General features: G+C 40.6%; 1 protein-coding gene across 1 annotated transcript in view; it reads right to left on the bottom strand.

The window, feature by feature from the left end:
* adgrl4 (adhesion G protein-coupled receptor L4) overlaps positions 1 to 24,119 on the bottom strand; it is a 123,137-nt gene that overhangs the window by 16,731 nt on the left and 82,287 nt on the right. Inside the window, exons 6-12 of the mRNA XM_028812145.2 lie at positions 18,954 to 19,133; positions 18,661 to 18,844; positions 16,215 to 16,331; positions 13,607 to 13,812; positions 11,240 to 11,416; positions 4,443 to 4,646; positions 4,077 to 4,297 (exon numbers count right to left, since the gene is read on the bottom strand). Coding sequence (XP_028667978.2) covers positions 4,077 to 4,297; positions 4,443 to 4,646; positions 11,240 to 11,416; positions 13,607 to 13,812; positions 16,215 to 16,331; positions 18,661 to 18,844; positions 18,954 to 19,133 — 1,289 coding nt within the window. The remainder of the gene's footprint in view (positions 1 to 4,076; positions 4,298 to 4,442; positions 4,647 to 11,239; positions 11,417 to 13,606; positions 13,813 to 16,214; positions 16,332 to 18,660; positions 18,845 to 18,953; positions 19,134 to 24,119) is intronic.

Raw genomic sequence — 24,119 nt, 5'->3', positions numbered from 1 at the left:
ACAACGACCCACCTGGATCGACACCTCAGCACCACACTGAATAGTGGGAGGTTTTTTATGGTGGCTGGAGTGCCAATCCTGCCACCAACCCCCAAATGTTCCATGCAAGTTGGAGGACCTGCTTGCAGATTAACATCACACCCAGGAAGTGGAAGGTTAAGGCCCAACAAAGTAGAGTTACTTGTGGCATTTACGGGATTGGAGCCGACAAACCTCCGATTGCCGGTGCAGATCCCTTTGCCTCAGAATTGGCCTGATTGATGGTTTTTAACTGTAGTCCAGAGGTCTGAAGTGTCCCACTGTAATTTTGCAAGGTTTATTCCATACACACCTGCGGTGGGTTGGCACCCTGCCCAGGATTGGTTCCTGCCTTGTGCCCTGTGTTGGCTGGGATTGGCTCCAGCAGACCCCCGTGACCCTGTGTTCGGATTCAGCGGGTTGGAAAATGGATGGATTCCATACACATTATTTTATTTAAAGTGGATAATTAAGGCCATAAATGAAAAAAATTTGAAGCCATGATAAGCAACCTGGCAGGGAGATTGGAAGAGACAAGTGGAGAGAACTCGGGAAGGCTTTTAAAAAAGAGAGAAGGTGTACCCCGTGGTTTGACAGTCAGGTTATGGCCAACAGTTACAGTGTGCTGTTTGTATTTAAGCTATGCCAGCAGATGATTGTATCCATGTTTGGAAATTCCATGCTCTTATTTTGGTACCCTTGGAGAATATGAAAAGTACAAAGCCTCTGGCAATTGCCCTGAACATTAGAGCTGAACAACGGACTGTATATATATTAATTAAAATACAGTGATCCCTCGCTATATCGCGCTTCGTCTTTCGCGGCTTCACTCCATCGCGGATTTTAAATGTAAGCATATGTGAATATATATCGCGGATTTTTCACTGCTTCGCGGATGTCTGCGGTCTACAGTACGTGTGCTTCCTCAGTTGATTTGCCCATTTGAATTCAAACAAGGGACGCATTTGAATTGAAACAAGGGACGCTATTGGTGGATGACTGAGAAGCTACCCAATCAGAGCACGCGGTTAAGTTCCTGTGTGCTGCTGATTGGCTAAGCGATGGAGTGCTGCATTAACCAGGAAGTACTAATCTCACTCATTCAGCATTAACGTGCACAAGCGCCAACAGAAGATGCAAATGATTGCAGAAAAGGTAAAAGTTTCGGATATGTTGAAGGAAGGAAACAGCTACACCGCTGCAGGACACCATTACAGCATAAATGAGTCCACGATTCTTTTTATTTAAAAAGGAGGAAAAGCATATAAGATCTACGGCCGCAGTGTCTTTTAACCAGGGCGCAAAATGAGTTGCAAGTGGGCATGATAAGGTGATAGTCTGGATGGAATCTGCTTTAGGGATTTGGATTGAAGAGTGATGGAAGAAGAACAACGGCGGTGCTAAACAGTCGCCTGGAGAGGCTCCTTTAGAAGAGCTGTAACGCTATCCTTTGTTGTGCAGTAAAATTAAACTCATCGTTATCGGACAAGTTGTCGTGTCATTGTTGGTGAGTAACCATAATTAATTATTTACGTACAGTACTTATTACATGTACATAGTTTAGTGTCACTGTACACACATTTTATTGTATACAATTTTTCTTGCATTGTACGTATTTATTGCTGGTGGCCTGTCTGTTGTAATGGCTGTAACATATGTGATATCGGAGACGCTCGATATCTTTAAAATAATATTTAGGTTTTACATACATAATTTCAATGAATCTTACCTAATATCTAAGAGAATACAAAGGGTTTATGCTGTATAATTGTGCGTGAAATGTTTATAATAGTGTGGGAGAGTTTATAAGGGCTTAAAATATATAAAAATAACCACATGAACATATGGTTTCTACTTCGCGGATTTTCTTATTTCGCGGGTGGCTCTGGAACGCAACCCCCGCGATGGAGGAGGGATTACTGTATCATATCCTTTCCTAGTGGTGCAGTGGTGATTCTAAGTTGAGGAAAAAAAACATAACACTAAAGAAAGAATACACTTAGCTTCGTTTAATATCGGCTGAACACTCCCAATAATATAATATTCGAAGGAAAGCTACTGACAAAAGCATGCAGTCGTGCAGTCCCAGCACTCGACTCTGGTTACATCGAGCGTGCAGAACGGGCAGAAGCAATGCACGCTTTCGTCTGTAGCTTTCCTTTGAATATTGTATTATTGTGAGTGTTTAGCCGATACTAAAAGAAGCTAAGTGTATTCTTTCTTTAGTGTTATGTTTTTTTTCCTCAACTTAGAATCACCACTACATCACTAATATTTTAATTAATATATATATACAGGCAGACCCCCGTGGCCCTGTGTTCGGATTCAGCAGGTTGGAAAATGGATGGCTGGATATATATACAGTATATATGATACAGTATCTGCCAAATAATACAAAGAGCACACGACACATTGGGGATCATCAGGTGTATGTACTTTTGCATTTCCTTATGGGGATCGAACCTCGGTTTGCTTATTCAGACTTTGAAAAGAATATCATACTTAAGCAAACCAGCCGCCATGGTGCAGCATCAGAGGATTTGCCTCAAACGCTGACGTCCGAAGTTCAGTTGCCGCAAGGGGATTCAAAAGTGCATATAGCTGATGAGACCCAATAAGGGTGAAACACGTGTCGTGCACTCTTTGTACTGTTAATGAGTTCAGCAAGACCACAGGTGACACAGTTGGAAACTTGTTAATGGTAAATTTCACACAAACATTAGGAAGTTTGTCTTTACACAGAGAACCACAGACACGTGGAATAAGTGACCAGGTAGTGTGGCAGACAGTAGGACTTTAGGGGCTTTCTAAACTCGACTTGATATTATTGTAGAAGAAGTACTAGGGGGTTTCGCTCGCCATCTCGGGCCTGCTCTACACACCAGCCACTTCATGTCTCTACCACTCACATATGCGGATTTCACTTTCACCAAACAACAAATCTTTTAATACTTGCGTATACTCCTCTTCTTTGGGAAGAAACACTACTTTTCCCTGATGGCAACACGAATTAGACCATCTACAAGTCTCCGACTTAAAGTTTAAATCCGAACAATATATTTGATCTCTTTTCGCTGTTCCGTAATTTCACCGAGTAATAATTTCCATTTGTTTGCTCTAATGTGATCTTTACTATCATTTTTTTGAGACTTTCAAATTTTCATACTTTCATTACCTCTAACCTGCTCTGCATGTGTATCGCACCAACGTTTTTGAACCTCTATACAACGTTCTACTTTGTCATCTACTCTTTGTCTTTTATTTCCGGCCCCAGGTGTGGTTAAATCTCTTGGCACAAAGTCTCGTCTCACGGGATGTGAAATTATTTCTCTGAAAAAGTCACGTCTTGTCCCAGGCTAAAAAGTCTTGTCTCGTCCCAGGATTTTTTTATTATAATAGAGAGAAATGGCTAGGACTAGCGAGTTCTGTTTGGCAGAATGGCCTGTTCTCGTCTAGATTGTTCTAATGTTCTACAAGAAAAAAAAAGGGTATTTAGTGTGAGAAATTTCTGGTTGAGAGATTTGGTTCAGCATTTGGAGACATGGCTTAATAATGAATCTTTTGCTCCGCTTTTGTGTTCCTGGCAGAATGGGTTACAGTTGATTGAGCAGCTCCAAAATCTGAGTTCCATCCCAAACCTGGGCACTCTAGTGTGGAGCTGACACGTTTCTCCCATGGCTGACTGTGTTTCTCTAAGAATACTCTGGTTTTCCTACTTCTTTGAGTAGTGAGAAAAGTGTTTTATAGATGTAAAGAATTATTATTTTTCTTACATCCCAAAGATGATCCTGTTTGGTTACTTGATAACTCTAAATTATTTTCCCTGTAGCCTGTCATGGATTGGCTCCTGCATTGTCTCCAGAGATGCTTAAAGAGGCCCTCACTCCCTCGTTACCCTGAATTGGATGGCTGAATGACAAAAACGTGTTTGTCTCTGGCACACCAAAATAAATATGTTATCTAGCAAGTCTTAATATTAATTATTATTATTTTCAATCAATTATATAAACCTTCTTATGCAGAAGAAAATTCACAAAGTGACCAACAGATGTACTTACACTTTGCTTGTGCCATAGTATTTGTACCCCAAGAAAGCAGAAATTCCAACGACTACAGCAGGGCTTCCATAACCAAAGATGTAAAAGTTTCGGTGAAGGAAACCTTTGTTATAGATCACTCCTACGACAATTAGGTAAAGATGGATTCCCTCCACGCACATCCAGGCAAAAGCCGCCAAGAAGAAGTAGTGCAACAGTCCAGCTACCACCGAGCAGAGAAGCTACGAAGAAGAGAAAAGGATTACTCGATAATTTCAGGAAAAACTCTATGCAGCAGTGATAGGGCCGACTTTTATGGAATAAATAAAATGCTTGTGCCCGCAATTCTAGAAAGTATATCACTGAAAAAATGTTATTGTTACTTACTTTATTTGTGTTCATATTAATTCCAACTAGAAAGATAAATTCGGCCAAGAACAGGCTGCAGCAGAGATTTTTGTGGATTGTTATCCGCGTACTTTGGATTTCGCTGAAGAAACAGAATGTAAAGATGCACATTGACAGGCAGATCAGTGAGATGATTATTCCCAGTTGGGTGATTCTTGTGAGGATGCTGTAGTGAGCCATCATCTGTCAAAACACAACACACAATCATTTATACATATTAATCAATGTTAATAATTTATGTGTTGCTATGATCTGTATGCATAACTTTTTTATGAATTTTGTACACGAAAAAGGCACTTGACTTGTTAATAAATGAAGTATAAATAACTAAAAACCAAACCAACACATTATTTATAGGAAATGACAGTATAAAATTCCAGAAAACAGTATGCGTGTGTGTGTTAACAAGCAAAAATGAACTTGAGATGAGTGAGGAACCTTCTAGAAAGCAGCGTGAAATTGTAAAAAAGTAAAGTAAAACTGAAGCAGCAGAAGTGCTAAATTATATGCAAAAAGAAACTGGATATCTTTAAAAGTGGAAAAAATATCATATACGTGACCATGTTGTACGCATCATGGGGAGCTAATTGAAGGGGACATGATACAAGGATTTGGAGGATGCCTACCTTGTCCTTTTTGATCAGCAAGATACTGACCCTTAGAAAGGCCTATAACTCCTGGCTTTTTTCAACTTAATGCCCCATGTCTCCCAATTGCTACATTCTTATTTGCTGGTTCATGACATCTGTAATGCATGGCAAGCATGGGGTGGCCTCTTGGCTGGGAAGGTTCCAAGGTTCCCATTTAGTAGGCAGGGTGGTCTCTGCTGCATCCAGGAGATGGACAGAGGTGGATATGCTGGTATCCTGGAACGACTTGATCAAGGATCCTTTCCCACCAAGGGGACCAGCAAAATGGAGGGACAGGGGAAGGCAACCTACCTGGGCTATTTACTCCTCACCAACACATTAGATGGCAGCATCCCCATATTACAGTCTCATTCTGCAAAGCTTGTTGGGAATTGTAGGCTTGTGGGACAGCCGTGTTTGGTTCCATGGCTGCCTCTAGGTGGCACAGCAGGGATTAATGCTCCCCACTCCATGGGACTTACAACCTGATCTGGAAGTGCTTTCAATAGATAGTATCATGGCACCAGGAATATTCCAGGATGGTGTATAAAGGAAGCAGCTCTGTTTCATCTGGATAAGTTGGAGTTGAAGATTAGCTGCACAAGACTCCCTTGGGAGGAGTAAAGGGAGAAGAATAATATTGCTGTGCTGTACTGTGTCGTGTGAATGAAGAAGAAGCCTGTAAAGGTAATAAACGATGAGTTTTGAACCTGAGATTGAGTCTGTGGGAATGTGCTTGGGGGTATGAGGTGATGCGGTGATCCCTACTGGCTGTACTTCATGCCATCATCATTTGGACAACAACATGGAAAATGCTGAAGGCAGCAGCACTGTTGGACCAACACAACATCTTTGCTTCATTCATTGATTGTTGCCTTGACATCAATAAAGAGTTTTTTATTAGAACATTACAACCTTGAGTGTATCAAATATCATCAAGACAAGATATGAAGGTCCCTGAAGCCATACTCTGCTAAACTACTTGGTAATTTATTTCATGTGTCCATGGCTCTTTGCATCTGAGGCCCTAATTCTTTGATGTGTCCTGTTTTTTCTTTTTCACTGTAAATTAGTCCAGATTAATGTTATCCCGTTGAACGTGTGTGTTTACTCGTTCAGCAGTTCCTAAGACAGAGAACGTGAAAAACTACACAGATGGTGAAATCCTAGAAAGCTGGAAACCTTTGAGGAGACAACAAGAAGAAAGCAATCCTTTTATGAAGATGTTTGTATTGTTTCCACTTTTTATCAACTCTGATTTACAGCATGTGCTCTTCATTAAATCAACTGAAGAATACAGTGACTTGAAGTTCTGGCTGGGGGCATCTCTTTTCCCAATGGGCTTCTTTGGGTTGTTGTTACTGAAGAGTGTAAGCATTCAACCAGAAAAGAAAACAAGCTAAGCTCAATTCTTTATTTGGTTTCATAGAGTTTTATTTTCCTTGCATCAAGAGGAAATTTTAGTTTCATACTCTTTTAGTTTATGCTCACCAGCCAGATTACAATTTTCTTGGTTACTGTTATAAAAGAATCTAAATGTCCAAGGGGACTAACACTCATTTTAGACACGGTCAGATGCAATGATGTTCTCAAAATATTTGCAAAATTTATTTGAAATACATTTTTTGAGGACATTCTTGATTTGGATTGTAAACATTTTTGCTAATGTTTTCAAAAAGTCTGACAACCTTCATCTCTTTATGAGTGATTATAATTAAGAAACATAGTTGTTCCCAATGTAGAAGTCGTCCCTCAGGTTCACCAGCAGTTTTATTGTACTTTTTACACTCTTTTAAAGCATGTTTATCTTGTTTTATTGTTATTTTGTAGTTTTCCAGGTTCTAAAATAACATTTGAACTAACATTATGAAGATCAATAAGGAGTGTTATACATTTTAATTTATTTGAAAAATGCCAGTTTGGCATCCACAAGGGTCATAGTACAGAAACAACACTGACCCATGCTGTAAACATCATTCTAATATCCTATGATGAATTAAATTCCACATTAATTGTATTGTTAAATTTAAGTGCAGCATTTGACACCATTGACCACTCTGTTCCATTACATAGGCTGCAAAATTATATTAAACTCTCAGGCAATGTTCTTGGAGGGTTAAGTTAATTTTTGTCAAATCAATTCCAGTAAAAACGTGTTAACAACAAACAATTGTTATGTTCAGAAGTTAGAAATGGTGTCCCGCAGGACTCAGCATTCAGACCTTTATTGTTTACACTTTACAAGCCTCTATTTAGATCTGTCCTTCTTCATGCAGCTTTCAATCAATTCAAAATGCTGCTGTAAGAATCATTACAGGAAAGAGAAAGTACAAACACATAACTTCTGTTCTCAAGTCCTTGCAGTGTTTCCCGGTTAAGCTAAGGGCAGATTTCAAAATCTTCCCTTTTAACTTATAAAGCCTTAAATGGTCATGGCCCTGCTTATTTAACTGAACTTATCATTTCCTACAAACCAGAGCGCTCATTAAGATCTCAAAATGCAGGACTTCTTATGATTCCAAGGATTAGTAAACTAACATTGGGAGGTTGAGCTTTTACTTAAAGGGTCCCAAAGCTGTGGAATGATCTGCTTGCTACTACAAGAGACTCCCTTTCAGCCTATGCCTTTAAATCCAGGCTCATAACTTTAGTCCAGCATACCCTGACTAGAGCTGCTGATTAGATGTGTATACCGCACCTCGGGTGTTAGTTATTTTGTACAAAAATATAAGCTATTAAACATTAATTACAAACCTTTATTACCCCTCCTTTGTTCTTTTTCTCTTCTCTGTAACCTGCTATGCCACTTGGTGCCCCTCCTGTACTGCCAAGCTTTTCTCCTATCCATTGAAACGTCATTTGAGATATTGGGAGCTTTGTAATCCTTTGATGGAGAGATTATGTTATCAAATTGGGAGGCCCAGTGCAGACTCTGCTATAGAATGAGCAGGAGGGAGTGGGTGGCCAGTTAGTCAGGGTCTCCAGGACTATGGCTGTATCTGTCTTCCTCTGTTGTTACTGACCATGGACCCCCACAGAGGTTTATTTTCTCCAGGGATGCTGATGACTGGAGTTTTTATTTTTCTTATCCTCTGTTGTCAATTGGCCATGGTGCAACAATTAATTATTGGACAGATATGGCTGGTTTCCATTTATGTTAATCATTTTCAGACTACTTTGGTTCTCCTGCCTGTTAAATCAAACCTGTGTTTTTATGTATACTCATTATGTATTTAGTAAGCTGTTAAATTTATGCTTGTGTTCTCTCTGAGAACTTGTCAACAGTCTGCTGTGCCCGCACTCAGTGAGGAGCACTATATAAAAATAAACTTAATTGAATTGAATCGAGTGTGCACATATTTTGGGAACAACCTGTATTTGCTTACATGAGACTTATGGAGGCCTTTTGTATTTTAAAAGAGACTCAATGAGTCACTTTTTTGGATCTCTATAAGCGAGACACTATCCAATTGCTATTAGGTTTTTACCGTATCTAGGCTTTACTGTTTGTAGTTGTGCAGTTGTCTGTAAAAGTATGTCATTTACTTTTGTTAGTTTCAGTGTATGTTTGTGCCCCTTGTCACGCATGTGCACATAGGGAGCTGCGTAAAAACCCGACGAGCAACGTAACATATCGTGCCAGGGGATCAAGACGGGGTACTAACCTTTCTTTCTTTTATTCCCACAGAAAGACAGTAACAACGCTACCGTAACTTTGCCAGGATTCCCTAAACCAGGCACTACCACTTCCGCATTCCATCCCTTCCTCTGGTCCCATCTCGATGACATCATGGCTCCCATACAGCACTTCGGTTCCTTCCCAGCGTTCCTTTCATCAGTTTCCGGTCCCACCTCATAAATGCTCCCTCAATCACATGCAAAGTCTTTGGTTGAAATGTCTGGAAGTCTTATCACTGACCGTGTTTATTTCTTTCAAATCTGTACAGTATATGGGGCCGGAAACCCCAAAACTTTATGAGTTTCTGTGTCCTTATTACACCCTTTATTAATTTATTGTGGTATATCATTTTAGTGCTCTTTAGAAGCTAATTGGTGTATGTAGGCACACATCTGACACCAAAGGGCCAAGTCTGCTAAGAAAACCCTTGCAAACTGAATAATAAGACCATTTCTGTGTCTACTATTTTACAGAATAGATTTGGGATATGTTAGGGTTTGACGTAATATTTGTTTTTGTGTTTACCACTCTTTACAACATCAAGGTAATTAGTGGTTTGTCTTGGTTTTTGTTTGTTTTATATATTTTTTTGCATTCTGAGTTGTGACATAGCAGTTAGATGCTTATGCTATACATACTGTAAGACTGCAGGTCTTTGTGTATCTGTGGACAGCATAAAGGTGGTGTGCCCTCTACAAGGCTTCAGATGCAAATGTTGTGTGGCTAGATATCTTCCGGTAGGTCAAATTGTCTCAATCTACATATCTAAAGGATTGCACATTTTTGTTGAAAATATATCAACCATGTGCTCATTAATTTCAGACGGATCAACAAATAATGCCTGCTATAAACATCATGCAAAATGCACATACAAAAGATTTATTGATAAAAACACCAGTAATGTATGTGCAGAATAAAATGGCACGTGGCTCCAAGCAAGCTGAGCTTTTAATGATAGCGGTGCACGTAGATACAGCGGCTCGGCTAACACCTACACATTGGTGGGCTGTTATTCATTCTTTGCTGACACAGAATGCTCATTATTTTTAAATACTTTCCATTGTGCTTTAATGTATAATGACAACAAATTGACTTCAGTTTTTTTTTTATGACTGCAGGTCATGATTGCCAGATGTTAATAAAACACATTAAGCGAAACAGAATGAGTAATGCTGGAAAACTATGTAAGAAAGCCTGAAGTAGAATCTGAGTGTAATATAGAGTCTATCTATCTATCTATCTATCTATCTATCTATCTATCTATCTATCTATCTATCTATCTATCTATCTATCTATCTATCTATCTACAGTATATATATATATATATATATATATATATATATATATATATATATATATATATATATATATATATATATATATATATATATATATATATATATATATATATATATATATAGTGGCACCTGGACGGGGCTCACGCCCGGCTGGGATGCCCAGGAAGACAGGAGGAGGGCTCATTCCTCCTCCAGACCTCGAGGGGACGACCGCCCTGGGGACCGCGGGTACAGACCTGGGAAGCTCGACCCTGTAGGGGCCCATGGTCACCACCAGGGGAACCCCAATATCTGGAGGACCCTGGACCGCAGCACTTCCGCCACACCAGGAAGTGCTGGGGGGAAGAGGAACAGGGACACCCGGAGTGCTTCCGGGGAGACAACCGCCACTTCCTCCACACTGGGGCGTGTCGGTGGGAGATTGCTGGGAACACACCTGGAGCACATCCGGGTGCTTATCCCTTCAGAGATGGACTTGAGTCGGGTGGAAGAAGGACAAGGTTTCTGGAGGAGAGAAGGAGGCGGTCTGAAGAGATAGAGACAGAGAGAAGGCATTGTGATAAGGCCTGGACTGAGGGGTATTGGGGACCTGTGTGAGGCAGTGATAGATTGTATAATGGAGATCCTAAATAAACGTGTGTGGGGTAATTTAAATGTGTCTGCCTGTCTGTGTCCGGGTCATATTCCACAAGATATATATATATATATATATATATATATACCAAATCCGTAGTGTAAAATGTGTAGAAGTGTGGATAACTAAGAAATTGTCTAGTATTTGAAATATTAATCTGCTTAAACATGTAATGCAAAGTTAAAAAGGGTTACTTTCTTTGTAACATATCCTTTCGCAAAATGTCCTCTGTGATTCATTTGAAATAAGCTGCTTCTTTCTTTATTCCCTTATTTCAAGCATGTGAGGCTTGTTACCAGCTATAAACGTTGGGTACATGTAAATTATTGTGCCTGGTTGTCCTGCACAAGACTAGCATCTCATTCAAGGCTACCCAATCGGGATCAGATTTCCTGTGATCCTGTAATCTAAAACGAGTTAGAGGAAATGGATGGATGGATGGATGGATGGATGGATGGATGGATGGATGGATGGATGGATGGATGGATGGGAAATAAGATTAGTTTTATTTGTCAATTTCCCAAAAAGATACTTACATCAGCTCTTCCAGATGACATAAGAATCGCAAAGTGTGTTAGATGGGTGCATCTGCATCCTGTATGGGTCCCATTGGTATAGGTACGCTTGCAGCCTTCCGTGGACCAATGTCCTTTTGTAAGATTGGACAAATAGTTCCAAAAAGCACACTGCGTTACACTGTCTGGACTTGAAGGCTGTAGACAGAGAGGCATTAGATAAAGACTGTTACATGAGGTGAAGAGAGAATTAAAGAATACGTTGAAGTCAACAGTGAATCAGCTTTTTATAGCTATGAAAATAAAACAATTTAAAGACACAATATTTTGGTATGACAGATGTGAAACATTAAACAGAGAAACTTCAATGAGCTTCCACTCCATTTGCACAATCCAAACTACTCACTTTCCACCTTTTCTTGCAGCCAATGTTCTTTACATGTTGCCAGCTATTGCATGCATTGTACTTCTTATGAGCACTCAATGGCTGTCAGCTCTTGCCTAGGCTGGGTAGTGCCCCTCAATGTCTATAGCAGGTAGTCAGTGTTAGACTTTGGCAAGCTTTCCCTTCGGTGTCCGTACCGCTCACTCATTCATAGATAGATAGATAGATAGATAGATAGATAGATAGATAGATAGATAGATAGATAGATAGATAGATAGATAGATAGATAGATAGATAGATAGATAGATAGATAGATAGATAGATAGATAGATAGATAGATACTTTATTAATCCCCAAGGGGAAATTAACATATCCCCCTGGATACATACTATTAAATTTATGGAGTGCATTTATGGAGTGCATGCCCCTTACCTTTCATAAATGGCGCTCCTCGGGTAATGATGTGCAAACTATATTGCTAGACTAATGGACTTTGATGGCTTGGGTTGGGTTCCCCTCGGTGTCTGGAGCGTGTGCTTGTCAGTTACATAAATTATATACCTCTGTGTATGTATTGCAATATTTACAGAGTACGTACCCTTCACCTTTCATAAATGGCGCCACCTTGGGTAACGATGTGCAAACTGTATTACTAGACTAATGGACTTTGAAGGCTGAGGTTGAGTTCCCCTTGGTTTCCGTACCACACACTCATTCAGTTACATAAATTATGTCCCTCTGTGTAAGTACAGCAAAATTTATGGCATGTGTGCCCCTTACCTTTTATAAATGGCGCCCCTCGCGTGACAGAATGCAAACAGTATTATTAGACTACTAGACTTGGATGACTGGGGTAGGGTCCCCCTCTGTGTTAGGAGTGCGTGTCCCTTCAGTTACATAAACAGTGTCCCTCTATGTACTTATCGTAAAACTTACAGAGTGCAAACCCCATACCTTTCATAAACAGCGCCTCTTGAGTGACAGTGTGCAAACTGTATTTCTAAATTTCAATGACTTTGGGGGGGTGGATCTGGAGTACCTGTACCCTTCAATTACATAATTGCCACTCCTATATGGAAATAACACATTTATGGAGAACATGCCACTTGCTGTCCAGATTTCATAAACGGTGCCCCTTGGGTGACAGTACACAAACAATATTACTAGACTAATAGGCTTGGACAACAAGGATTAGGTCTCCCAAGTGTCGGAAGTGTGTGCCCCTTCAGTTACATAAATGCCACCCCTCTGTGTACAAAACACAAACTTTACAGAGCATGCACTACTTGCCGTCCAGGGTGCGCTTCCCTTCCCTTTCATAAACACCCCCTCTAATGGATTGAATGGCTCAAGCTTTAATAACTATTCCACCCATACCTAAATCCACTACTGACTCTTGCTAACACAAGTGCCCACATCTGTGACTACTGGCTCGCTCAGACCAGTTTGATTTTTTCGTAGCGAGTCACAGAGAGTTGTTGAGCCTTTGCCAGTCTTCATCTGCCGTATTCGTATCATTGCACTGAGCAGATATTTGTGGTCAAGCCACTCCGGTGCACTTTTTACAGAACTGGACTCTACCAATACATTAATGGAAAGCTGCATTACTCCACCTGCCAAACCAGACATCCAAATCCACAACAGAATTACTTGATAAAGAATACTCAAATTGTGCTTTCACTCTAAAAGGAGAGTCGGTCAAACTATTCTCAACTTGCACTTATTTTGAATTATATGTTTAAATAGCAGAATGTGGAAATATACACTTTCACGAGGTTGTAATTATAATATTTTGACCACTTATATTCAGTCTTATAGGAATTCAGTAGAAGTGTTCCTAATATTTTTGTAAGCATACTGTATTAAGGTCTGAAACTAAATAAAACATTTTACATTTTCCTTTTACTTTGTCTGCCTGGCACTACTGACAGGTGCCCGACTTCTGGGCCGGTTAACTCTAGTTAATCGAACAGACAACAGTCATCTGGTTCGCCGGCTCTTACCTGGGAATGTTTGAGGCTAAAGGTTACATGATCAAAACTGAACGCTTGCTCAGGATGGGCAGTAAAGGCTGCTGCCACGATCTGTGAGCCAATGGTGTAGTCGTCCAGTGGTCCAGAATGGAAATCCTTGGTGTCTTCAGGGTCATTGGGCAGCATAAGAATTGAATCCATTGAAGTGTACCGAACAAAAACAATGGCAACATTTCCTGAGTGAAAATAAATTGATATATTATTAGAATTTATGTTTACTGAGTAGTAATTTTAAATATTTCTTTTTTGGGACTTTTTGACATCAGATATGCACTTGATGAATAGTGGGGTTGAATTATAATAGTCCTAATTCACAACTACCTTCCAATTTGATTGTGAAATTCCCCTTGGGATTAATAAAGTATCTATCTATCTATCTGTTGTGGCACCCGGCTGGGATTCATGCCCGGCCGGGATGCCCAGGAGGACCGAAGGAGGGCTTGTGCCTCCTCCAGACCACGAGGGGGCGACCACCCTGGTTGCTTTGGGGGCCACGGGTACAAGGCTTAGAAGCTCAACCCTGTAGGGGCCCGTGGTCACCGCCAGGGGGCGTCCCCGTGCCTGATGGACCCTGGACCCCAGCACTTCCGCCACACCAGGAAGTGCTGGAGGGAAGAAGAGAGGGAACACCTGGATGTGCTTCCGGGGAGACAGCCGGCACTTCCGCCACACTGGGGCGTGTCGGGTGGAAGATTGCCGGTGCACACCTGGAGCACATCTGGGGATGGATAAAAGGGGCAGCCTCCCTTCATTCAAGGCTGGAGTCGGGTGGAAGAGGACGAGGTCTGGAAGGAGAGAGAAGGAGGCGGTCTGAAGGAAAGGCGTTGTGGTATTGGCCTGGACTTTGGGGGAGTCTGTGGGTTGTGTGGCACAATAATTGTAAATAATAGCTGTGTAATAAACGTGTGTTGGGTGACAAAACGATGTCTGTCTGTCTGTCTGTGTCTGGGCTGTTCCCCACTCTATCTATCTATCTATCTATCTATCTATCTATCTATCTATCTATCTATCTATCTATCTATCTATCTATCTATCTATCTATCTATCTATCTATCTATCTATCTATCTATCTATCTATTTAAGATGCCCTTCTTTCATACATTGCCAGACTTAAAATTTGCAGCTAAACAAATACGGAAGAAAGATCCTGTGGGCTTGTGAAAGGGAAAGCGGATGTGCGCAGAAGGCCTTGTGGATTTCTAAAAGGGAAAGCGATTCCCTGGATTTGATTTTGTAAACAGGGAAGCTAGACCTACAATGCCTGCCTCAGAAGCAATCTCCCCCATTCGGGGTATTCCTTATGGCATGCAGATGTTGCACATTCATGGCTGACCACTAGCTGTTCACCACAGTAGAAATCTGCAAACTGAGATGATTTGTGGTGCGATTCAACAGCAGTACATTTGGCGACGAGGGTGGGATTTGCTCTGTGGACATGTGGAATGTAGTGGTGGTGCTGCACAGAAAAAAAAGTAGTGGCTGAGATATAGAGACTTGTGACCAGGATGTGCTCTACACTCAGTGTTAAGAAGCAGATTGTACACAGCTGAGACTAGGAGTTCTCCTATTAGCTCACTCTCTAAGGAGACTACTACTGAGCCAGACATTGTGGGTTCATGGCCGATAACCAGTAGTTCACCACAGTGCAAATCTGCAAACTGAGATCAGTCGAGAGTAATACACTTGGCAACAGGGGTAGGATTTGTACTGTAAATGGGACAGCGTGAGAGAGATAGCGAGAGAGAGAGAGACGGCTCAACAGATATCACCAGGATGTGCCTCACTCGCAGTGTTTACAGTTTGCAGTAGAGACGAGGAGTTTTCGTGTTAGCTCATAGTGTAAGAAGACTGTTTCTGAGCCAGACATTATGGGTTTGTGAATAACCACCAGAGAGAAAGTATGGAGACATTCTTAATGAAAATCTCCATGAGTGTGCTCTGGACCTCAGGCTGGGCCGAAGGTTCACCTTCCAACAGGACAGTAAGCCAAAGACAGCACAATGGTGGGCTTAGTGTGTGGCTGAGCCAGAGCCCAGACTTGAATTCAATTGAACATCTCTGGGGAGACCACCAATGGTGTCTCCATCCAACTTGACAGAGATTGAGAGGATCAGCAGAGAAGAACAATGGCAGAAAATCCCCAAATGCAGGTTTGTGTAGCCAACCCAAGAAGATTCCAGGCTGGAAATGCAGACAAAGGGGCTTCCACAAAGTGATGAGAAAAGGGCCTCAATACTTCTGTCAATGTGATATTTCATTTTTTTTTTTTACTTTTAAAGTCCTAAAATCCTGTTTTTGCTCTGTCATATTTGGGCATTGAGTGTTGAATGATGAGGGAAAAAAAGAATTAAGGCTGCAACAGAGAAAATGTGAAAAAATTGAAGGCGCTGTATGTGGTAGATTACAAATTAATTAATTACCTAATAACATCATTCTGTTTACTGAAAACAAGAGGCATTTTATACGGTTTATTAATTTTCCATATAAACCTTGAATGTATACCATAGGTACCACATTAGTATTAGAAACAATTGCAACATCTAATTCAGAAAAAAATAATACTAAATACTTAACTCACCGTTAGAATTCGATGTCTTGCTTTCTTTTGGGAAAATCTCAATTAAATCTCCACCAACATTAAAGTGTGGTTGCATATGCTTCTCTTGGTGGGAGTTGAAGACATAGATCTTTAATGCTGCCAGTCAAATGGAAAAGAATACAATAGTAAGAATACAGTAGTAAGAATACAGTGACTGATAAGGCACCTCATACAAAATGAGCAGCCCCTTCTCTAACTGACAGAAATAGTCCACAATGTTTGGTCATCGGTGGGTAGCCAAAGCAATGAGGACAGTCAGCACCGTATAGGAATATACGGTATAGGAAAGGCAAACTGTAGCAGATCTCCGGAAAGAAAGAAAGAAAGAAAGAAAGAAAGAAAGAAAGAAAGAAAGAAAGAAAGAAAGAAAGAAAGAAAGAAAGAAAGAAAGAAAGAAAGAAAGAAAGAAAGAAAGAAAACTGGGCATTTCTTGGTAATTGTAATATGCTCCTTACTTTTGGTTTGAATTTTGTTAACTTTTTTTTAAGGCTTAGAATCCTTAGTGGTTCCTTGTGACATTGTCCATCAGTTATGGAGATCTGGAGAGCATGGCAAGAATCTTTGACTTCCATCCATCCATTTTCCAACCCGCTGAATCCGAACACAGGGTCACGGGGGTCTGCTGGAGCCAATCCCAGCCAACACAGGGCACAAGGCAGGAACCAATCCCAGGCAGGGTGCCAACCCACTGCAGGACACACACAAACACACCCACACACCAAGCACACACTAGGGCCAATTTAGAATCGCCAATCCACCTAACCTGCATGTCTTTGGACTGTGGGAGGAAACCGGAGCGCCCGGAGGAAACCCACGCAGACACGGGGAGAACATGCAAACTCCACGCAGGGAGGACCCAGGAAGCGAACCCAGGTCCCCAGGTCTCCCAACTGCGAGGCAGCAGCGCTACCCACTGCGACACCGTGCCGCCCAGAATCTTTGACTTGATAAGCGATTTCCTTACTCTATCTATCTATCTATCTATCTATCTATCTATCTATCTATCTATCTATCTATCTATCTATCTATCTATCTATCTATCTATCATTATTGTTATTACAGAATACTAATGTTATAGCATCATTATATTTATTATTATTTATTCATTTGTACTTTGGTGGCACGTGTCCTTAAACATTTTGATATCTGACCCTGATAACTAACTCTATGATGATGATGATGATGATGATGATGATGATGATTCGATGGGTTTGAAAATGTTGTATTGAAGATCGAGTGAGCTTTAGGTTGAGACAGAGAAGGCTGCATTGATCAATAACTGACTTGACAGCCAATCTACTTATCTATATATCTTCATTTTCTCTTTCTGTCTATTATTATTAGTAGTAGTATTAGTATTATTATTTTTGCCTCATAATATAAATATTATCAATATTATAATTTATTTATTCCATAGTATTTGAGCACCATGAGTCCTTGACTGACTAGACAAGTGATCTTCATAATTCATTGTATTGTAATTATTATTACTATTATTATAATTATACAGCAAAATTAGTTTAATATCATTATCATTTTCATTATCCATCCATCCATTTTCCAACCCGCTGAATCCGAACACAGGGTCACGGGTGTCTGCTGGAGCCAATCCCAGCCAACACAGGGCACAAGGCAGGAACCAATCCTGGGCAGGGTGCCAACCCACCGCAGATTTTCATTATTAATTAATTATTTTATAATGTTTAGCCCTTAAGGCCCCTGACTGACTTGACTAATGATCTACATAATAATTATTATAATTATTATTATTATTATTGCCTCATAATATAATTATTACCAATATTATAATTTATTTATTCCATAGTACTTGAGTAGCATGAGTCCTTGACTGACTTGACAAGTGATCTCCATAATTCATTGCTGCTGTAATTATTATTATTATTATTATTATTATTATTATTAATTAAACAACAATATTAATTTAATACCATCATTATTATTTTTATTATTAATTATTTTATTATTTTAGCTCATAAGGCCCCTAACTGACTTGACTATTGATCTACATAGTTGTTATAACTAATATTATTATTATTGCTACGACTACATCTAGGGATGGCCCGAATTTCAAGACGGAATCGATGTATTTATTTTCATTATGTTTGCTTGTGGATTACTGTGAATTGTAACAGACTCATATCACCCAGTTATGAAGTGCCGTTAGATTTGGCCTTCAGTCCAGCTTCACGATTGGACACTCACATGTCCCTTAGGGGTCCCCTCATCAGGTGTACAGACATGCACTGGCAGAGTGGCCAAGTGGGTCAGAGGTGCCAGGTCTTAACCTCCCACTGTCACCAGACAGACATACAAGTCCTCTCTTTTGAGCTTTTCTTCCCTCATTTAAACAAAGTGAATGATTACTCGAGGAAACATTGTCATCAGTCCCACCAGGTTTTCTCACCCATGTCACTTTCGTTCACCTCCGTCTGGGTTGTCTTTTTGAAATTCTTTGCGATGCCCAGAGCCGCTTGCTCAACGGTGTGCAGCAGCTTAGTGGCGCTTCGTTTTCTGCTTTCCTTATCGATTTCTTGCCAAACAGACAGCTCCTTTTTTTCCACAAGGCTGTTTACTGTCTTTACAAAAGCCTGTTAAGGTACAGAAGATGTTATCAGAGCCTGGTGTGAGGCTTCTTCTTATCCACGTAAAGAGGAAATTGCAAGCTTTCAAAATCAAATGAAGGAGGAAAAGCCTTACTTTGATGGTGGTGTCAGTCTGGGCTTCCTTGTCAGGCTCCTTTTCATTCAACGCACTTAAAGATGAAGCTGACTGTGACAGCACCTCCACGTACGATATCATTTCAACTGGCGTCACGTCACCTGAAGTAAGATTTGTTATCTCTTGCAGAAGAAGTTGGGGATTTTTAATGCTTCCCATCTGCAGATAAAAGAGATTTTCATGGGATTGTGTATCCATGTTTTAAATCCATTAAAATATCTTCAGAATCAAATAAAGTGTTTAAATAGGACTATACAGTTTATACATACAGTATGTGTGTCCATGAACTCTGTGTCATTTGCACATTATAAACTGCAGAGTGTGGCAATGTTAGAAAAGAAGTGACATCAGCCTCATGCCCTGCTTTACTGTTCCTACTCACAGGAACCACAAGAGGGCGCAAGCTGTCCCCAAAACTGAAAATGAAGGAATTGCAAAATGACTGCCCAGCAAGGAAAACCCGCAAGAAGTCAAACATGGCAGATAAGGACAATTCGCTTCCTTGGTTCCCTTAAGCATGTGCTTATTTTGCTTATTGGTGGATCCAGAGCTACCACAAAGCTACTGGTTCAATTCCCCCCACCACCCCACTACGTGCCACCACCAGCAATCCCGTGGAACGATGGTCTCGCAGGACCAGACGCGACTCTCACAATGGGGACAACACATAGCAGGGAAATCTGACGCTGAAAAGGCTCCGCCCACAGGGTTTCTTCCTTAAGACCCGCCCCCAGTTTCCTGCAGTTCTCGGGGTTCTTCTCAGGTTTTAAACAAATACGTAAAATAACTCTGGGAAAACATAGCGAGGGAGGAAGAAACTGAACAAAAGACCAGATACCGAGAGGAAACAGAAAGGTAAAATGGCTGCTATCAATTCAAGAGCTCACTGGCATTAAAAAGCTGAAGCTTGATGATTCATTTATGTATCTTACTGTCATTTTGACTATTGTATCACTGCATTGCTTAACAACAGCAAAGAGTGTTTAGAGAACACTATGGCCTAAAACGCTGCCATCATATTCAGGCATGTTTGGTATTCCCAATTAAACAGTCACGTTAACTTACTTTAATTACTTGTGCTAATGTGAGGTCAGAAGATGGTGGTTCAGTGTCTGTCGTTAGGGACATGTACTGTTTTGAGTGTATGGAGTACTGAAATCTGCATCTTCATTATCACCTCAGCAGCTCTTTCCACGGTGTGCTATGTAGTCAGTCAGTCAGTCATTATCCAACCTGCTATATTCTAACACAGGGTCACGGGGGTCCGCTGGAGCCAATCCCAGCCAGCACAGGGCGCAAGGCAGGAAACAAATCCAGGGCGCCAACCCACCGCAGGGCACACACACACACACACACACACACACTAGGGACAATTTAGAATCACCAGTGCACCTAACCTGCATGTCTTTGGACTGTGGGAGGAAACCCACACAGACACGGGGAGAACATGCAAACTCCAAGCAGGGAGGACCCCGGAAACGAACCCCGGTCTACTTACTGCAAGGCAGCAGCGCCACCACTTGTAGTTATGTAGTCTGAATGCTTATTTTATTTAAAGTTAGTTTATTGCTGCATTGTCTGTTTATAGATCAATTATAACAATCAGTATTAACAAATAATTGATGGATCCAGATTGAGAATGCAGTTACTGTCACATCTCATATGTTAGTAGATAATAAGGTTTGTAAATTTAATGGCTCTGCAATAGGGGGCCGTTTCTTAAGGACAATGCAGCATCTAAGAGCCAGCCATTCTAAGGAAGTACATGACATTTTTTCACATCGCGGCTTTCACGGTGACGGAAAAGACACTTTAAAAGGTATATGAAGGAAATAAAATACAAGATTACAGTGACCTCTCCAGGAAAAGCAGTTGAGAAGGTGAGATAACAATTATCATTTGAGTGAGGGTGCGGGCATAAAAGTAGCCTGGCATCTCCATCCCGAGTTGGTCCCTGCCCTGCTCCATGTGCTGACAGGAAGGCCTCGACCCTGAACAAGATGAGTGGGTTTGTCAGTAACGTCTTAGTGATCTGCTGTAGTGCTAACATCTAGGGGATAGCCATAGAATTTTATTTTTTGGGTGATGAGAGCTTGTGGATAATAGTGCTATTAACAGATATATAAGGATGAGCACAATCCTTATATACAGTTAAGTCCATAAATATTTTGACAGAGACCACTTTTTTCTAATTTTGGTTCTGTACATTACCACAATGAATTTGAAATGAAACAACTCAGATGCAGTTGAAGTGCAGACGTTCAGCTTTAATTCAGTGGGGTGAACAAAACGATTACATAAAAATGTGAGGCAACTAAAGCATTTTTTTAACACAATCCCTTCATTTCAGGGTCTCAAAAGTAATTGGACAAATGAAATAACTGGAAATAAAATGTTCATTTCTGATACTTGGTTGAAAACCCTTTGCTGGCAATGACAGCCTGAAGTCTTGAACTCATGGACATCACCAGATGCTGGGTTTCCTCCTTTTTAATGCTCTTCCAGGCCTTTACTGCAGCGGCTTTCAGTTGCTGTTTGTTTGTGGGCCTTTCTGTCTGAAGTTTAGTCTTCAACAAGTGAAATGCCTGCTCAGTTGCGTTAAGATCAGGTGACTGACTTGGCCATTCAAGAATTTTCCACTTCTTTGCTTTAATAAACTCCTGGGTTGCTTTGGCTGTATGTTTTGGTCATTGTCCACCTGTATCATGAAATGCCGCCCAATCAATTTGACTGCATTTATCTGGATTTGAGCAGACAGTATGTCTCTGAACACCTCAGAATTCATTCAGCTGCTTCTGTCCTGTGTCACATCATCAATAAACACTCGTGTCCCAGTGCCACTGGCAGCCATGCATGCCCAAGTCATCACACTGCCTCCCTCCACCTTGTTTTACAGATGATGTGCTATACTTTGGATAATGAGCTGTTCCACGCCTTCTCCATACTTTTTTCTTGCCATCATTCTGGTAGAGGTTGATCTTGGTTTCATCTGTCCAAAGAATGTTTTTCCAGAACTGTGTTGACTTTTTTTAGATGTTCTTTAGCAAAGTCCAATCTAGCCTTTCTATTCTTGAGGCTTATGAGTGGCTTGCACCTTGCAGTGCACCCTCTGTATTTACTTTCATGCAGTCTTCTCTTTATGGTAGACTTGGATATCGATATGCCTACCCCTGGAGAGTGTTGTTCACTTGGTTGGCTGTTGTGAAAGGGTTTCTCTTCACCATGGAAATGATTCTGCGATCATCCATCACTGTTGTCTTCCGTGGACGTCCAGGTCTTTTTGCATTGCTGAGTTCACCGGTGCTTGCTTTCTTTCTCAGGATGTACCAAACTGTAGATTTTGCCACTTCGTAATATTGTAGCAATTTCTCAGATGGTTTTCTTCTGTTTTCGCAGCTTAAAGATGGCTTCTTTCACCTGCATGGAGAGCTCCTTTGACCACATGTTGTCTGTTCACAGCAAAATCTTCCACATGCAAGCACCACACCTCAAATCAACTCCAGGCCTTTTATCTGCTTGATAGATAATGACATAACGACGGACTTGACCAGACCTGCCCATGAAATAGCCTTTGAGTCATTTGTCCAATTACTTTTGAGCCCCTGAAATGAAGGGATTGTGTTCAAAAAATGCTTTAGTTGTCTCACATTTTTATGCAATCATTTTGTTCACCCCACTGAATTAAAGCTGAAAGTCTGCACTTCAACTGCATCTGAGTTGTTTCATTTAAAATTCATTGTGGTAATGTACAGAACAAAAATTAGAAAAAAGTTGCCTCTGTCCAAATATTTATGGACCTAACTGTATGTGTTCGCTTTGCAGACACTTTCATTCAAAGCCACTTACAAAAGAGGTCAACATAATCGAGCAAACACCAGCCTGGAGGTCTGTTATTATTTATTTAATTAGATGATCATGCATTTATCACCGATTTTGACATTTATGAATCTACAGCAGGGGTTCTCAACATCAGTCCTGGGGACCTCGTGTGGCTGCAGGTTTTTGTTTCAACCAGCTTCTGTTTTTAGTTGGAATCCTGGCCTAATTGAATGAACTGTTATACTGTTATTGCCCAGATTCTGTGTTTTGGGAACAATATAAAAATTAGAAAACTAGGTTTAGTAAAAAAAAAATAAAATTAAAATTTACTAAGCAGTTAAATGGGAAAGCTATTTTCATCTTGATGTTCATTCTGTTTTTCCGGGTGTTCTAATTGTTTAATTAATTCATTGTTTTCAAATTAGTGGGTTTGGCGCTAAAGTAGTTGCAGACGTTGATTTTTCCGTGTTGTTTGCCAGCGTGTCTTCTCTGCGCGTCTTTAATTGTCATTAATAAGATACAATGAATAGAGCAAACTGCACAGAGAAAGGGCAAAATATAATCAACGCAACAAAAGTGAGTTAAGCATTTAAATCTATCGCAAAAATGGAAATATTTCTAAATGTCTTATAAATGCAAAATTCATGCTGCTGTGCTTTCTTAATGTAGAATAAGAGAAGAGAAAAAAATGCCAGCTAATTAATTGAGATCAGTATTATCAGTTGTCACTGATTATGAATCTGGTTGAAGCCAAATCTTGAAGCCACCGTGGGCCCCCAGGACCGAGTTTGAGACTCCCTGATCTACAGTACTATCAATTTTTGTTTCAAGGGAAACAAGCACAAGTACAGAAGATGGACTTCAAGTCATTTTCTACAATTGTGGATTTATTGTTGGTTTATATATCCAGGAGAACACCTCTGTAATCTACTTATATTGTTAGACCTGCATTTTGAACACGAGGATTATTTTATTGAGCCTGTCAAGGTGCGACGTATAATATAACTCGTATCTCAGCATTCTGCCACTGTAGGCTCTGCCAGCTTATTATTACCTATAGTTACCTTTCTCATATACAAAGTACAGGAAAAGTATTGGAATCATCCAAAAATTAGATTTCTCAACGTTTTAGACTTCCCTGAGTCCGAAATTACCATTTTTGGAATTATGTCTGTGTGTGTGTGTGTTTGCGTGCGTGTGCGTGTGTGTATGTAAACACGATAACTTGAGTACGCTTTCACTTACGTCAGAGGTGTCGAACTCTAGGCCTGGAGGGCTGCAGTGGCTGCAGGTTTTCATTCTAACCCTTTTCCTAATCAGCGAGCA

This window comes from Erpetoichthys calabaricus, chromosome 10 (genome assembly GCF_900747795.2).
Source record: "Erpetoichthys calabaricus chromosome 10, fErpCal1.3, whole genome shotgun sequence".
In the NCBI taxonomy this organism is placed as follows: Eukaryota; Metazoa; Chordata; class Cladistia; order Polypteriformes; family Polypteridae; genus Erpetoichthys; species Erpetoichthys calabaricus.
This window is presented reverse-complemented; position numbering and strand designations above follow the sequence as displayed.